Source organism: Anarrhichthys ocellatus, unplaced genomic scaffold, assembly GCF_004355925.1.
Source record: "Anarrhichthys ocellatus isolate YVR2014 unplaced genomic scaffold, GSC_Weel_1.0 scaffold149, whole genome shotgun sequence".
NCBI lineage: Eukaryota > Metazoa > Chordata > Actinopteri > Perciformes > Anarhichadidae > Anarrhichthys > Anarrhichthys ocellatus.
Genome location: NW_022280179.1, coordinates 226,516 through 241,386, shown reverse-complemented (window position 1 = coordinate 241,386; position 14,871 = coordinate 226,516). Strand labels below are relative to the sequence as shown.

The 14,871-nt window shown below is 43.6% G+C and overlaps 3 protein-coding genes across 3 annotated transcripts; 2 read left to right on the top strand and 1 right to left on the bottom strand.

Moving 5' to 3' along the window:
* The first annotated feature begins 2,372 nt into the window (after positions 1-2,372).
* LOC116400131 (TLC domain-containing protein 3A) lies at positions 2,373-5,204 on the top strand. The gene is made up of 5 exons (XM_031877799.1): positions 2,373-2,750; positions 3,478-3,561; positions 3,681-3,879; positions 3,965-4,060; positions 4,436-5,204. The coding sequence occupies exons 1-5, from the start codon at positions 2,629-2,631 to the stop codon at positions 4,724-4,726; spliced, it is 792 nt and encodes a 263-aa protein (XP_031733659.1). The 5' UTR covers positions 2,373-2,628; the 3' UTR covers positions 4,727-5,204.
* On the bottom strand, positions 4,536-11,982 carry gemin4 (gem (nuclear organelle) associated protein 4). The gene is made up of 6 exons (XM_031877798.1): positions 11,759-11,982; positions 8,773-10,824; positions 8,028-8,184; positions 7,669-7,939; positions 6,338-7,060; positions 4,536-5,915 (listed from the first exon to the last, which is right to left on the bottom strand). The coding sequence occupies exons 1-6, from the start codon at positions 11,778-11,780 to the stop codon at positions 5,694-5,696; spliced, it is 3,447 nt and encodes a 1,148-aa protein (XP_031733658.1). The 5' UTR covers positions 11,781-11,982; the 3' UTR covers positions 4,536-5,693.
* A 533-nt stretch (positions 11,983-12,515) lies between these two features.
* Positions 12,516-14,825, top strand: LOC116400129 (tapasin-related protein-like). The gene is made up of 4 exons (XM_031877796.1): positions 12,516-12,644; positions 13,450-13,623; positions 13,694-13,963; positions 14,434-14,825. The coding sequence occupies exons 1-4, from the start codon at positions 12,599-12,601 to the stop codon at positions 14,808-14,810; spliced, it is 867 nt and encodes a 288-aa protein (XP_031733656.1). The 5' UTR covers positions 12,516-12,598; the 3' UTR covers positions 14,811-14,825.
* Positions 14,826-14,871: the final 46 nt, after the last annotated feature.

The window sequence follows — 14,871 nt, the reverse complement described above, 5'->3', positions numbered from 1 at the left end:
ATGTATATATATATGTATATATATATATAACTTATTTTGAGATCTATTTTTTATGTTGGCTTTAGCAGCACTAGTTGGAGGTGTATACTGTGCAGAAATGCAGAATGTGTGCAGACTATGTTACACGTTGACTGTTAAGTGTTCTTTCTCAATGTTGTGCACTGACTTCAAAATTTCAAATTTCTATTTATTAAGGGAGACAATGATTGCATTGCTGAATATGTATTGGTAAGGATGTATCTTTCGCCTTGAATGTAATGTATTATTAAATAAGAGTTTGTTCATTATCGGGCTTCTCTTTTCATTTGAACTTATTATCTGTGACTCTTACGTTCCTTTTGTTTATAATCGTTCACGTAATCAATATCTAATATCTAGTATCTTTGCTTGTAAGTTTGCAATTTAAACTTTGTTAAATGTGATAATAGTGTTGCACTGCCCCCAAGTGGCCAAAACAATTAATCAATGCCGGTTTAAAATAAAAAATAATCTAAATTAGTCTAATGTGTGATTGGCAAATGCAAGTTTGATTAGATAATAATCCAGATAAGTTAACAAATTGTCTTACATTGTCTGGGAATTGTCTGTCTAAAGCACACAGCACAGCCTTTAATACACATTATTAGCACAGAATGAACCAGTGCTGTTCTAATATGCTGTTATTCTGTGCTGTGTGATACAGTCTGGCTCTGGGTTCAGGCTCAGTTTGGGTCATTTTGATTAAACGCAGCTTTGTTTTGTTTTTGTGTAAAGATAGGTTATTTAGTTGAAAACGTTTGCAGTGTGTATTTATATATCTTTACACTAAGAGAAAGGGAATAGTGTTGAGATTTTCATATTTATAATACAAGGCAAGGCAAGTTTATTTGTACAGCACATTTCAACAACAAGGCAATTCAAAGTGCTTCACATAAAACCATTAAAAGCATTAAAGCACACGGCAAAAGAAAAGATTTCAAAACAATTAAGAACATTCATTGAAACATTAAAAAGCAGTGTAAGAAATAACATACAGTAGTAAAATGCAGAAATGCAGGAAATTGATTAATATCCTTGCAATGGTGTTTCTGGTCCGGCCCACTTCAGATCAAACTGGTCAAAGAACTAAAACGAGTTTGTCACACCTGAACTACATCATGACTTTTAAATTAATTTTTACATTTTTTATGTCATACTGTACTATGACTTTATATTAAATGTTTTTGTCATGACTTTTTTAATACAAACTATACTTCTCACATATTATAGCTTGACAATGCTATGACTTTTTTCAACATACTATAGGATGATATAACATTTCGTGAGATACTATACTTTTTCATGTCTTTTTTGAATGACATAATTCATTATCTTTTCTATAATTTTTTGAATACACTAAGACTTTTTTAATATACTAAGACTTTTTTTCGACACACTATACTATGATTTTTTTAATACTTTTTTGGATATACTATACTATGACTTTTTTCAACTTACTGAAAACGTAAATATCTCAATATTGTTAGGAGTTTCTGAACAGATGCTTATTGACATTTCTTTACGTCAGCACAACGTTATTGATCCAAACTCAATTTTACCTTCACGTACGCAAACAACCAAAGGTTACTTAATGTCAATCACTTGATTTCCAACCAATTACAGCCCAATCTTCAGGATTTACTTCCTGAATGAATCGATAGGCCCGAATAAAGGTACAAACTGACAAACATTTGACTGCGCATGCGCTGTACTCCAACGACTTTGGCCAAATCCCAATGTCCCCCCTAAACCCTCAAACCCTGAACCCTCAAGGACTTACTGACGTCACCTGGTAAGTGGGTGAGTGTGAGAGACTGTGAGGGCTTGAGATGGTGGAAATAGGAATGGGACAGCACTTTGCTGCAACATATCACGTTACCATGAAAACGACAAAAAAATATGATGTATAACTGTGTGTATTTATTTTATACTTTGTACTCCCTGATTTGAATGTCTTCAGGCTCTTTCCTCACAAGATGAGGTAACTTCATATCATCTATTTACTCGATTTTGTCAAAACAGCTTCAATGACAAAATCAAATATTTGATGAATAAATAAATAAATATCTTCTGATTTCATGTTTATTTTTTGTTCCATCTTTAACCCTTGATGTTTCTGAGTAAATGTATTATGACAGGCTGAACACACGTGAGCCATCTTCTTTGTTTACCTTTTTTTTTACGTCTCCATGCGTCCACTGGTTACCCCGTGTTTAACGTCACATTGCAATGATTTGTGGGTAATTCCCTTAGGCTAAGTCAGCATACCATGCTGACTTACGGAAAGGGTTCATAAAGGGCTCAAAATGTCTGCCAGAGAGCCTCAAACACTTCTGATTTGGCACATCCCTAAACCCTCACGGACTTCGCGGGAGCGCGCCTCAAAGTCCATGAGTCCGTAAGGGCGGACATTGGGATTTGGCCGTTCTCTTCAGCCGTTAGTTGTGACTGGGAAGTTTAGTAATCCTCAAACTCGCGCGAGCTAAATCCGTGAATCGACCGTTAGCCCACCACAGGTCTTTTGTGACTTCGTTACGGGATCGTTACGGGATCGTTACTGGCGGTTTAGCGGGCTAATACAGGAAGAGGAAGAGGTCGGCTGAGGACAATATGTTCACCGCTGTGGTCTGCGGAGCTGCGGCGTTTCCGGGGCTTTTCTACGGCTTCAGGGTATTCCTACGACGCTCTTTCACAGGCTGGAGTGAGGCCGACGTGGTGCGTGTCAGCGAGAGGTAGCGGGTCACCTAATCAAACCCCTTTAACAAATGCGTCATGTCTTGTTTATCTGTCAATATACCGAACAGTTTACGCCAAGAGTAAATATTTAGCTAGCTGGAATGTTACTAAAGTATTCGTCCGTTTGTTTGTTAATATGGGAAGGGTGGGGGCACAGGAGAAGCAGGACTGACCCGGGTCAGTCTGTCAGACCCTGCTGCAGTAAAATGAGATGTTTTCTACACTCTGGTGCTCAGGAAGCACTACCACTTTAGTCCACTAGGCACCGCCAAAATCAACACAATAGATACTTTATTAATCCCGCAAGAGGACATTGTTTCGCTACAGCAGCAAATAAAACAGTAACAAATATAAAAAACGAAAATGCACAATATATATTTAATAAAAATAACAGTAAAATATAAAATACACAATATATACAATAAAAATAACAGTAAAAACTTAAATATAAAAACAAAAATATAAAATGCACATATAATGAAATAGACTAATATTAAAATAAACTAACGAAACCATAGAGCAAAGATTTAAACAACAGTGTGACGGTGTTATCATTGTAATGAAAGTTCCCTGCGATAACTTAATATTTTATGATTTAGACTATTGGTGACGATAAGCAAGACATCAAATACATTTGCATGTATTGTTTAATTTATATACAATTGTCCAGTTTTATTTGTTGTGCATAACAGACTACAGAAAGTATTGATCATGTCTCTTCAGGCTGGTGTCTTCCATACACGCATGTTTGGCGACTGCAGCTGGAGTCACAGTTGTAACATCCTGCAGAGATGTGATGACCGACAGGTAGGAGAGTCACGTCAACAAATACTTAGAATATTTGAGTTTTACAATCAGTGAAAAGCTTAGTGTGTGCATATTAACAAAGATATTTAAGTGGTAATGCTCGCTATCTCACCATACAGTCACTGGCTGGTCAATGCCTTCGTCTCGTTCGGAGCTCCCTACATGGTCTACGACGTCTACGCCATGTATCTGAGCCACTACCACACTCACAGGGTCACAGGACACTCTCTTCAGACCCTGAAGGCCTTCCTCATGAAGGACTGGATGATGGTCCTCCATCACCTGGCGCTGGTGCTCATCTTCCTGCCCATCACTCTGGTGAAGTGTCTCTTATATACGAGTGATTTGATAGGAACACACGTACAGTATAGAGGCTGACTGGGCGGCGTGTTCTGGTTTGTAGTTTTTCAGGAGAGGGCTGGGAGATTTCTTCATCGGCTGCTTTTTCACCACAGAGTTCAGCACTCCTTTCGTCTCCATAGCAAGGATTCTCATCCAGGTAAACTATACAGACGACACATAATTCAACCTTTTAATGAGGGTGTGATTATCCACCATGAAGGTTGTTACACAGCTCTTATCAACCCCTAATTACTCCCAATGGTCAGAGTGAATGACACATTAGTTTTGGATGAAAACACTATTTACATTTAGGCGTGCATGTTAGTAGCATGTTAGCATCATGTTAGCAGCATGTTAGCAGCATGTTAGTATTTGCTGTCCGCTTTGTTTCTTAGCCACCTCTCTGAGTGTGTAATGCAGATTTAAAGTGTTTTAGAACAATCTGTTGTATTATTGTTGCATTATTCCCTTCTTCCACCATCTTGTTTCACATTCTTCACTAAATCTCTTCCCTCTCACCGCTGACCTCCAGCTGGGCCTTGATGACACCCATCTGCACAGAATCAACGGCGTCCTCGTCCTCCTGAGCTTCTTCACGTGTCGGATCCTGATCTTCCCCTACATGTACTGGATGTACGGCCGGCAGTTCGGGGTTCCCCTCCACAGGGTGGCCTTCCACCTGCCGCTGCACTGCAACCTGGGTAACCTGGTGATCCTGGCTCCTCAGGTGAACTGGTTCATCATGCTGCTGAGGAAGGCCAACAGACTGTACCTGAGACAGAACAGAGGGACGGGAGACAAAGACAGGCCGAAGACACACTGACCCATTCATACAACGACCTGGTTCACAAAGAGACCAAAGAAACGACCGCAGCTAGTGAGAGAACAGGTAGTAATGTGTGGGGAACTGTTATTTAGAGGATCATTTTAATGTTTTATCAGAAAAAAATGGCAACAATTTTAGTAATAAAGTAGTTTCAGATTAAAGTTAAACTATTCTGAGAAACTTGTAATATTTTTCAATCAAAATTAAATTCTATTCATTCTTGAAATTTAACTTTTTTCTGAGAAACTTAACTTTATTTTTGCAATTTTGACAATAAACCAAATATCCTCAAACTCTTTAAAATGTTTAACTTTATTCTCAGATAATTCCTCCACTGTGGCTCTAATATATATACAGAAATGCACTACATCATTATGCGATTTGTTTTCAGCTGTTGCTTTGTAACAAAACTTTAAAGCTTTTACTAATTGCAGAGAATGTTTTTTTTGTACCAATAAAACTCTTTTTACTCGTCTATTGTATTAAATTGTGTATTTAGTGTTTCTGTGCTCCTGTAGGATACATCTTTAATTTAAAGTTACAAGGCTTTTTGTCTCCTTATGTAGATTTATGTGGAGGCATCAGTATTATATTAAAACAGTTTCATATCCAGTTAAACTTTAAATTAATGCTTTTCAAGAAACTCTTCACTGGTTTAATTTCAGGGCATAAATGAATATTACCGAGACAAAACTAAAAGATATTTGCTTTGACATATCGGCGTTTTATTCACTCAAATTCATCACTTTGTAGTAACTTGTTAAGTTGGCTAAGTGCAGAGAATGACTAACAGCAATCATATCCTTGATTTATCAGCAAACATGCTCAAAAAAAAAAAAAAAAAAAAAAAAAAAAAGGAGCATTTGATAAATCATCTTGTGTCTCGAGCCTCGGTTACACTTTCCGCAAAGATTGTTGGAAACGTTCGGATCTTTTCTTCTCGATCGTGCATGAAAATCCCTCTTCAAGCTGCCGATGACACGAGCTGAGCGATCTTCTGCCGCAGGACGGCCTTCATGTCGTGGTCCTGCAGGTTGTCCGTGATGGTGGAGAAGAAGTGTCGCGTGTTGTCGCTCTCCAGCGGGCTGCTGCTGCGCGGGAAGGAGGCCATGACGGCCTCGTAGTGGCTGAGGATCTCCAGACTGGAGAGGAACAGCGGCTCACTCTGACCTCCTGGCATCATCACCTGAGAGGAGCACATTTCATTTTCATCCAGATTTAGCCAATCAGAGTCTAGACTTATTAGCACAGGATGTATATCAGAGGTGACATCACACATTGGTTTATGGTCTGACATTTTGAAGCCTCGAGTTCAGCGTTTTGGCCGTCGCCATCTTGGCTTTTTTGCAACCAGTGAACAGGAAGTGACCATATATGGACTGAGGAGGAGTGACGTAGAGACGCCGTATACGTCTCTGGTAGAGACCTGTCAATCACTGTGTAGCCCCGCCCTAAAGCATCCCCTGCTTTATGGTCTGTTTGACTGTAAATGGACCATAATGTACTAAGTGAACATCATGCTGTATTGAAGAAGACTTGAAACTAGAGATTGAGACCATAAACTCATGTTTACTGAGGTAAACATGGCATGGTGTTAATGATTCTTACCTGGATGTGCTGAACATGGCAGAAGAGCTGGCTGAGTACAAACAGGACCTCTTGGGAGGGAAACCCCTCCACCTCCTCCTCCATGTGGGACTCCTTCGATGTCACAGGAGAGCCTCCTGCTCGTTGAAGGTCTTTGGACATTTTCGGAGCTTTGATTGGAGTGCAGGAAGGATCGGAGTCTCTAGACGTCGGTGTTTTCGGAGGCGTTGAAGCGGAGACGTTCAACGCTGCAGATGAAGGAAGAGGCAGCTTGGCTCTTACCGAGTTCATCACCTCCCTCACCGCGAGGGCGTACAGTCGGGCAACGTGCGACCAGCCGTCCGCCGACAGCCAGTGGGAGCAGCTGGACCCGCAGAGCAGCTGGAGGACCCGGAGCAGGAGGACGGACAGACGGAGGTCGCACGAGAAGCTCCTCAGATCCAGCAGGGGCAGATAGTCCACGTACTCCAGAGAGAAGGGCACGTGGAGGCGACCCGAGGCGATCAGCTCCCTCAGGACTCCCTGCAGTCTGGTCCACTGGGAGACGGAGCACCAGGGCAGGGTCTGGGTCAGAGCCACCAGCAGGCCTTTGCTGAACATGCCCACGTGGTCCGGCCGGCGCTGGTCCAGGGAGAGACGGGACAGCATGGTGGACCGCAGGGAGTCGGATGCGGAGCAGCACTCCATCCAGGCCAACAGACCGGTTCCCTGTCCATACTGAGGCAGGTCTGAGCCCAACCACTCCTACAGAGAGGGAGGCGACATGAACAGAGATGTGTTAGCAGGAGTGGTGAGGTACGCGCTGCAGGGGCGGAGCCAGACGCTGTAAACATTAGAGGCTCAGCCCAAACCTATGGAGAGTCCGAGGGGAGATTTATATTCACATTTACAGCAGATATATTTTCAATTTCTCAAGACATTTGATAACATAATGCCTCCTCCATCTATATCTGTATGTATTCATGTCCTAATAATGCACATTACTAACGTCACACCTACTGCTGCTACTATTAGTATGAGTCAACTTTACTGCTCCATTTGTCTTCAGTTTGACTTTTCAACCGAATGTTGGGACGTTGTTGGGACGTGAAAGGGTGAACCAAGTAAAATGACCCGTAGGACAGATGGTAAAGCTCCAGGACGTCCTGCACTACAATCATTAACTCCGCCTCCATATATTTATTGCAGACTGATATTTACAGAAAAACTAAAAGATATCTGGTGGCTGTAACTGGTCACTAAACTATTTTTTTATCTCAATTCATTTGAGATAAACGGTATCAATGCACGATGATACCGTGACGTCTTTGATCTCATTGCACCTGAATAGACTGATCCGGATGAGTTCCTACCTGCTCCGGTAGATCACACACCGTCAGCAGAGACGAGGGAACCTCGTTCTTGAAGTGTTCCCCCCAAACGGGCTTCAGGTGGAAGCGAACGGTCCAGTCCAGCTGCCCCGTTTTGTTGTAGAGCCAGAACAGAGCTCTGGACCAGCGGCTGGGGGCAGCCGCCACCTCGGCTCCCACCACCCCCCCCAGTGACGTCAGCACCGACACCAGCAGCTCCTTGGTGTCCATGGACCAGCGGGGGACGCCGCCCTCCGGGGGCTGCTCCCAACACCTGGTAGAGATTTGGATGGATACGTGTTGAGATCAAATAACAGACGGTATGTGGATCTGGATCGAAGGCCGAGAGGAGTGTCACAAACCTGAGAGTCTGGTTCTGCAGCTGAGCCAGAACATAGAGGAGAGGAAAGGGAGAGCAGTCCAACACCCAGTGAGGACACGAGGCCGGATCCTGGATGTCCACGGAGAGAGCGGTCTGGAGAAGTCGCAGACTCAGTTCTACATCAACAGAGCTTTGACCTGAAGGAATACAAAGAACGTTGGAGCAGACGGACAAAATGTAAACAAACACTTTATCAAGGAAAACGTAACTCATTTACTTTTAAACTTGCTTTTCTTTTTCTAAGACCAACGCCATCACTGAGAATGTGTTGAAGTTGCATTTGTTATTTACAAATTATTTAATTTAGTCCAAAATGAATCGTGCTATTATTTTAAAGTCTGAGCTCAAGTCTCATGCGGTTGCTGTTAACAAACTTTAATTCATTTATTTTTTTTTAAATAGTAAGATGTGTTCTTTATTACTGATATTCATTAAAAATTAAAAAGGCTAACGTCAGCATCACCATGATCGACGATAAACAGCTTTTACAGTTGCATAAGTGCACTTAAAAAAATGAAAGATTTCCTAAAATAACATTTTATAATAATATTTATTTAGTATAGCGCTTCAAAAAGGTACTCAAAGGCCTTTTACTTGGTAAAAAACTGAAACATTAAAAGCAAATAAATGACATTACAACAGTAAAGAACAGTCACGTGACGTTTAAGAAGGAGAGATGTAGTTTAAATGTTAGTTTAAAAGCACGACTTTGTGAGGACACTCACCCGTAGCGGAGATGTTCGGCAGGACGAAGACGTTCACGACCTGCTGAGGAGTCAGGAAGCTTTGCCTCCTTTCTTCTTCTTCTCCTCCCTCGACCGGCGTCATCAGCAGACCCAGATACTCGAGGAGCTGCTCCTTCTCATTGGCCGACAGCGATTTGGTCCCGATCGTCTCCTGCAGACACCTGCAGAGCAGAGCGCTACCACTCGGACCATCCTCCCCTTCGTCTGCGCTCTCCTCTGCCTTTTCGTCACCTCGAGCTTCATCTTTCCTCCCGCCGTGTCCTCGGAGTCCAGGCAGCTGCTGCAGGATTTTAGCCATAAGAGAGAACGCGCCTTTGTTGAAGATCGCCGAATGACAACAAGACCTCAATGTGGCTTCCGGGTTCTGAAACGCAACTCTAGCGACTAAAGAGACGGCCGTGTTCAGATTGCCCTGCGTCGTCATCGTCGCCCCGCCTCCTTGGATGAGGCAGTTGAAGGCCATGTTCAGCTCCTGTTCGAACCCTTCAGTCACAGCGGAGGGAACGGAGCAACCGAAGAACCCCCTGCAGGACAGCCTCAACATGGCCGCCAGCGCTCCGTTCTTGTCTTTCAAGGAAAGCGCGGAAAAGATGTCCGCGACGACTTTCATCAGCTTCCTGCACCGGCTCACGTCGGCGTCCTCGCCGTGGAGTTTGCCCACGAGGGCGGAGCTCAGCTGGATCAGAGCGTCCTGCTGCTGGAAGGCCGCCTGGTTCTTCTCCAGGCAGTCCGTCCAGAGGGCGTCGTGGGCGGCCCAACTCTTCTCGCTGGCGAACAGCAGCGCGAAGTTCTGGTAGTCCTCCAGGCGGTGACTGATGATGGTCGCAGTGACCCTCATGTTCACCTCAGCGGTGCTCTCTGTGGCAGGGAACGCCAGCGACTCCAGAAAACCTCTGAGTACTTTCTTCTCAGGGTCTTGATCGTCCGTTTCAGTCGTAGTTTCAGGCGCTTCCTGTAGAGCTGCCAGAACTCTTTGGACGCTCTGTTTGAGCTTAAATGCCGAGTAGCTCGGTTTAGAGCCGTCACACACATTCAGGAGCCCACTGTTTTGCCAAAACAGAGCGAGTTCTGTTACAATCGTCAGTGCTTCAGCGAGCTTCATCCTGCTGGGCTGAAACAGCGATGGCGTGTGAGACGCTCGTATGTCCCTCTGAGCCTCCTGGATAAGTTCAGGGCTCAGTTTCTCTTCGTTCTCCTCTCTGATGCCTACAACTTTAGACAGGAGGAGCATCTTCTCTTTGGTGGGAAGCACAGCTGCTCGGTCTATTAGGAAGGCCGTGTAGAGAGCATCGAGAGAGATGGAGAGGGCCTGCAGGCAGAGGTCTGCTCTAGATATGTGATCTTTTAGGTCTTTGAGTGCGTGAAGGAGAATGTGGAGGACATCAGCGGTCAGCGGTGATGCTGGTAGATCTGACGCATCCAGCTTCAACCTCTTGGCAGCCTGAGGGGACAGACTGGAAGACTTACACAAGAGACGAGCAAACTCTCTGGCGAACATCGTCTCCGTGTCGTCCTCTGTTCCATCTTTCTGCTCCTCTCTGCCTTTCCACAGCTCCCACCAGACCTCCAGAAAGAGCCGAACGTCGTCCTCTCTGGTGGGGCTGCTCCTCACGTGCTGCACTAACCTTTCCAGCTCGGTACAGATCTGAGATTGAGCAAGAGACAGGAGGAAACGGGCAAATATCCGAGCGGCTGCCATTGACTTCACCATCTCCAGCAGGACAACGCGGTTGACCTCGGGGAGGCCGTTCTGGAGGGGGAAGAAAGGGTTCTCCCTCCAGGCCGCCTCCACGTCCTCTCCGGTCTCCCCGCTCAACGCCTTCAGCCACACAGCACAGACTAAGTTCTTCATCCAGACGACAGCCGACGGAGAGGGACGACCACCGCGTTCATCCAGCCCACAGATTTCTCTGAGGGCCTCCAGGACCGGACGTCCCACCCGGCTCCAGTCAGCCTTCTGAAGAGAGGACAGCGATGAGGGGAGACACAGTTTATCAGCCAGCAGGAACGCACCCTGAAGAACGGACGAACCTGGAAGTAGAAGAGAGCAGACGTCAAAGGAAAAGAGTATTTAGTTCGTTCATGCACAACTTCAGACAATGCTGGAACTTTGTAAGCTCCTACAGGGAGGAAGACAGACATGGTCACGTGTAGTGCTTCAAATAAAAGTGAATTTCATCATGGATCAATCTGCAGACTATTGTCTAATGTGAAACGTTTTGTCTTTAAAATGTAAGAAAAAATGAGAAAATGGCCATTATGGTAAAGCCCACGGTGCAAACAGCAGCAACATTATAAAATCAGTAAATGCATTTTGATTAATGAATGACTTGATTGATTGATTATCATAATAATTAACCATCAATTATCTGTGGATTGACTAAACTATTGATCTAATACTTACTAAGAATGACTTCTATCATTACTAATAGTTTACCATAATAACTATCATAAACTCTGGTTTAACTTTGTTAAATGAGTGCCTGGCAGAACATTAAAAGTTATTTTCAGTTTGGCATAGGAATACATTAATTCATAAAATGTGGTTGTTTGATTTTGGTTTACACAATTTTCTTCAGTCAAAAAATAAATAAACAGAACAATTTTATTTGTTAAATCTGATACTTTCTGCTGTGTTTTGCAAACTATAATGAATTTAATACAATTCCACATAAAGTTAGATTCTAAAAACAGTCTACACTCGTTTTTTTAAGATGCACGGCATTCATAATAAAGAGAGCAGTTAAAATAAAACATTTTAAATCAAACGTAGCGTCACATCTCCCATAAAAGTAAGATTAGCGTGTTTTTTTATTATTATCGAGAAAATAGCAAAAACAAACAATGTGTCAATTAAAAAAACACGTAAACAAATCTAGCACAAAATAGTAGAAATAAAAAACTAAAATAAATGACAAACAGACATAACAGCAGGCAGGTTGGCGTGTTTTAGGTCAATATTTACCTTTGCTCATCTTCAACGTCATGGCTGCTGAATGTAGCTAAATGCACGTTAGCTAGTTTGCTAATTTCACTTCCGGTTTTTAATTCCCATTCACTAACAGTTCCACCGTGTGATGGTCAAACAGTCTATCTACTCAACTAAATCACTGGTACTGAACAGTACACCGCAAACAGAAGAAGGTTGTCGCCATAATTCATGTGTTTTCACACGTTTTCACGTCAACTATTTCGTATAAGGCGCTTCCGCTCTTCCGCGTCAACGTGCTGAAAACAAGAGGGACCAGCTCAGGCGTCACAGCGGCACCGCAGGATGGATGCGGTACTGCAGGTGTGCCGGTGTAACAACAGGGAGCTCAGGTGTCACAGCGGCACCGCAGGATGGATGCGGTACTGCAGGTGTGCCGGTGTAAAAAAAAAAAAAAAAAAAACAACGCCTGTTTAATAAGGTTCACTCGATAATTAAATAGCGCTATGAATGTTTCTGGACTCACAATAAAGATGTGTTTTATCTTTGATTTTAATAATTGTATGTGTAACATGGCATACACTGTTTTTTACAACAAACATTTAGCCATGGAATGACTAACTTAACAATACCTACAACACAAACACTTAATGTACCATTTTTTAAATATTCAAATTTCATCATATGTTGTATGCGTTTTAAAGGCAGATCAAATGTCAGCGATATTTCATCTGCCTAACACGTGATGCAAGAGGCAGGCCAAGCAAGTTTCTCTTCCTGTGAAGTGAAAGTGAAAGTAGGTTTTCAACCCGTGAACAGCTCGGTGGTGTTGTGGTGGTCGGGCGGCTAGGAGAGGATTTCTACCAATTAATAGTCATGAGTCTGATCTTAAAGATACTTAGTTACTTGTGTCTATGTGCAGGTAAGTTGTCGCCTTCGGTTTTATTACGGATTGTGTTGTTTTTAAGAGTTTGTGTCAGGGCAAAATACATGAATAAAGTGTACTATACTACACTAATACTGTACTATACTAATACTGTACTGTACTGTACTACACTAATATTGTACTGTACTATACTACACTAATACTGTACTATACTAATACTGTACTGTACTATACTACACTAATATTGTACTGTACTATACTACACTAATACTGTACTATACTAATACTGTACTGTACTATACTACACTAATACTGTACTGTACTATACTACACTAATACTGTACTATACTAATACTGTACTGTACTATACTACACTAATACTGTACTATAATAATACTGTACTGTACTGTACTACACTAATACTGTACTGTACTAATACTGTACTGTACTGTACTACACTAATACTGTACTGTACTGTACCCAAGAATGTAAAAAAAAGACTAGAGGCACCCTCATGCTTCTAATCATGTAGTAAAAATATTCTATATTGTTATACTGCAATATACTCTGCTATAGTAGCCTACAGTATTCCACACTTTACAGTACTACAGTAATACTATACTGTATTACTTTACAGTGGTTTTTATCCAAAGCGACTTACAATTCAGATTTAGGCAGAACTACGGGAGCAATTTTTGGGGTTAACTGTCTTGCTCACGGACACATCGACATGCAACTAGCTGAGCCGGAGCCGGGGATCGAACACCTGGGACGGCCCTGCTCTCCACTTACCCACAGTCACCGGTTTTATCTCACTACACTGACTCTGTGTCTCTCTCAGGTGTGCAATGTGTCCACCAGGTGTCATGGCTGCCCTGTAAGTTCACAGATGAGCAAGTGTTTATGAACGACGGTCTCACTGAGACTCAGCACATCCACAGGGAGGCCATGCTGCAGTTTGGTCAAGCAGGAGACACTCCTGTTAATCCACACGCCATCACTTTCCTGATCACCGGTAAGTCCTGCGTCTCATGGGAGTAACACACGGAGAGAGATGTTGTGTATTCTAACGGGTTCTGGTCCAGGTTCTAAGTTGGACCTGCGGCTGTTCGTCGAGGATGCAAAAACGGAGCAGTTGGAGTGCGAGCTGCGGAGGTACAGCACCGGGGGGATCTACGTCCACTGGCCTTTCAAGGGGGGGCAAGAGTACAACCGCTGGTTCAGCTGCATTCTCAAACACGACAAGTTCACGGTCACGGGCTTCCTCAGACACCCGTCGGACCAACCGCCCTCAGGACAGCAGGACTACCGCAGCTGGCCCGTCATCGGGGACAGAGAGACTCTCACCACATCAGGTAAAACCACAACAACAACGGGCCTCATGCGAGGACCACTCAGTACCAACAGACTCGTTTTTGAGTGACTTGTACTACTTTTTAAAATATTACATTTTACAAGATTACATTTGAACACATCATGATGACGTTATAATTCACCTTCGCTCATTTCTAATACTCGTTTTCACTGAACAGTGCTTGAACGCATCATAGTGTCACTAAATGGAACCTCCGTACGTTAGCAACGCTGCTATCATAACTAGCTCTCCTGCTGATTTCAACATGGTTTGTTGTTCACAACACAACATTATAAGAGATCAGAGACTAGAAAAGCATAAATGCCGATTTCTAGATCGCATATATGTACTGATTATCGATCAATAACGATCAGTGATGATGTACTCTTTGTTTTCTTTCCTCCAAAGTTAACATCAGTCCCATATCTCACATTAATACGAGCCCGTTTTCATGTGTCTCTGTGTCCACAGTCGCCATGGTCATTAAAACACAGTCTCCGTCAGTGAGAGCCGGCCTGGGCTCCCAACAAAAGCTCCACTGCCAGTTTGCCGTCGACCACAAAGCACCCAACGTGACGGTGGAGTGGCACCGGCAGCATCGTGGAGAGAGAACTAGACTCTTCAGTTATAACGGCCGCGCGGGACGGAGCGAGGGCAGCGGCGTCGGGCAGAGGAGCCTAGCGGGCGGGGACGCTTCCTACAGCCTTCCCTTCGCCAAGATGACGAGCGAAGGGACCTACATTTGTTCCGTGTCAGTGATTCCGCTGTTCGTCAGTCTGGATATCAGTCTGCACATCGAAGGTGAGGAAGAGCCCGATCGCAACCAGGACGGCAACCTCTGGTTCTGATGAGTGAAGCCGATGCTTCATGTGTTAAAGCTGCATTCTCTCTAATGACCACCAGGGGGCG

Coding starts and splice junctions, on each gene's coding strand:
- LOC116400129 (XM_031877796.1), top strand. CDS start 12,599: ATGAGTCTGATCTTAAAGATACTTAGTTACTTGTGTCTATGTGCAG. Junction 12,645..13,449: donor TTACTTGTGTCTATGTGCAG/GTAAGTTGTCGC, acceptor TGTCTCTCTCAG/GTGTGCAATGTGTCCACCAG. Junction 13,964..14,433: donor AGAGACTCTCACCACATCAG/GTAAAACCACAA, acceptor CTGTGTCCACAG/TCGCCATGGTCATTAAAACA.
- gemin4 (XM_031877798.1), bottom strand. CDS start 11,780: ATGACGTTGAAGATGAGCAAAG. Junction 7,940..8,027: donor CTGCAGAACCAGACTCTCAG/GTTTGTGACACT, acceptor AATCTCTACCAG/GTGTTGGGAGCAGCCCCCGG. Junction 5,916..6,337: donor GCCATGTTCAGCACATCCAG/GTAAGAATCATT, acceptor TGCTCCTCTCAG/GTGATGATGCCAGGAGGTCA.
- LOC116400131 (XM_031877799.1), top strand. CDS start 2,629: ATGTTCACCGCTGTGGTCTGCGGAGCTGCGGCGTTTCCGGGGCTTTTC. Junction 2,751..3,477: donor GTGGTGCGTGTCAGCGAGAG/GTAGCGGGTCAC, acceptor ATGTCTCTTCAG/GCTGGTGTCTTCCATACACG. Junction 3,562..3,680: donor AGAGATGTGATGACCGACAG/GTAGGAGAGTCA, acceptor CTCACCATACAG/TCACTGGCTGGTCAATGCCT.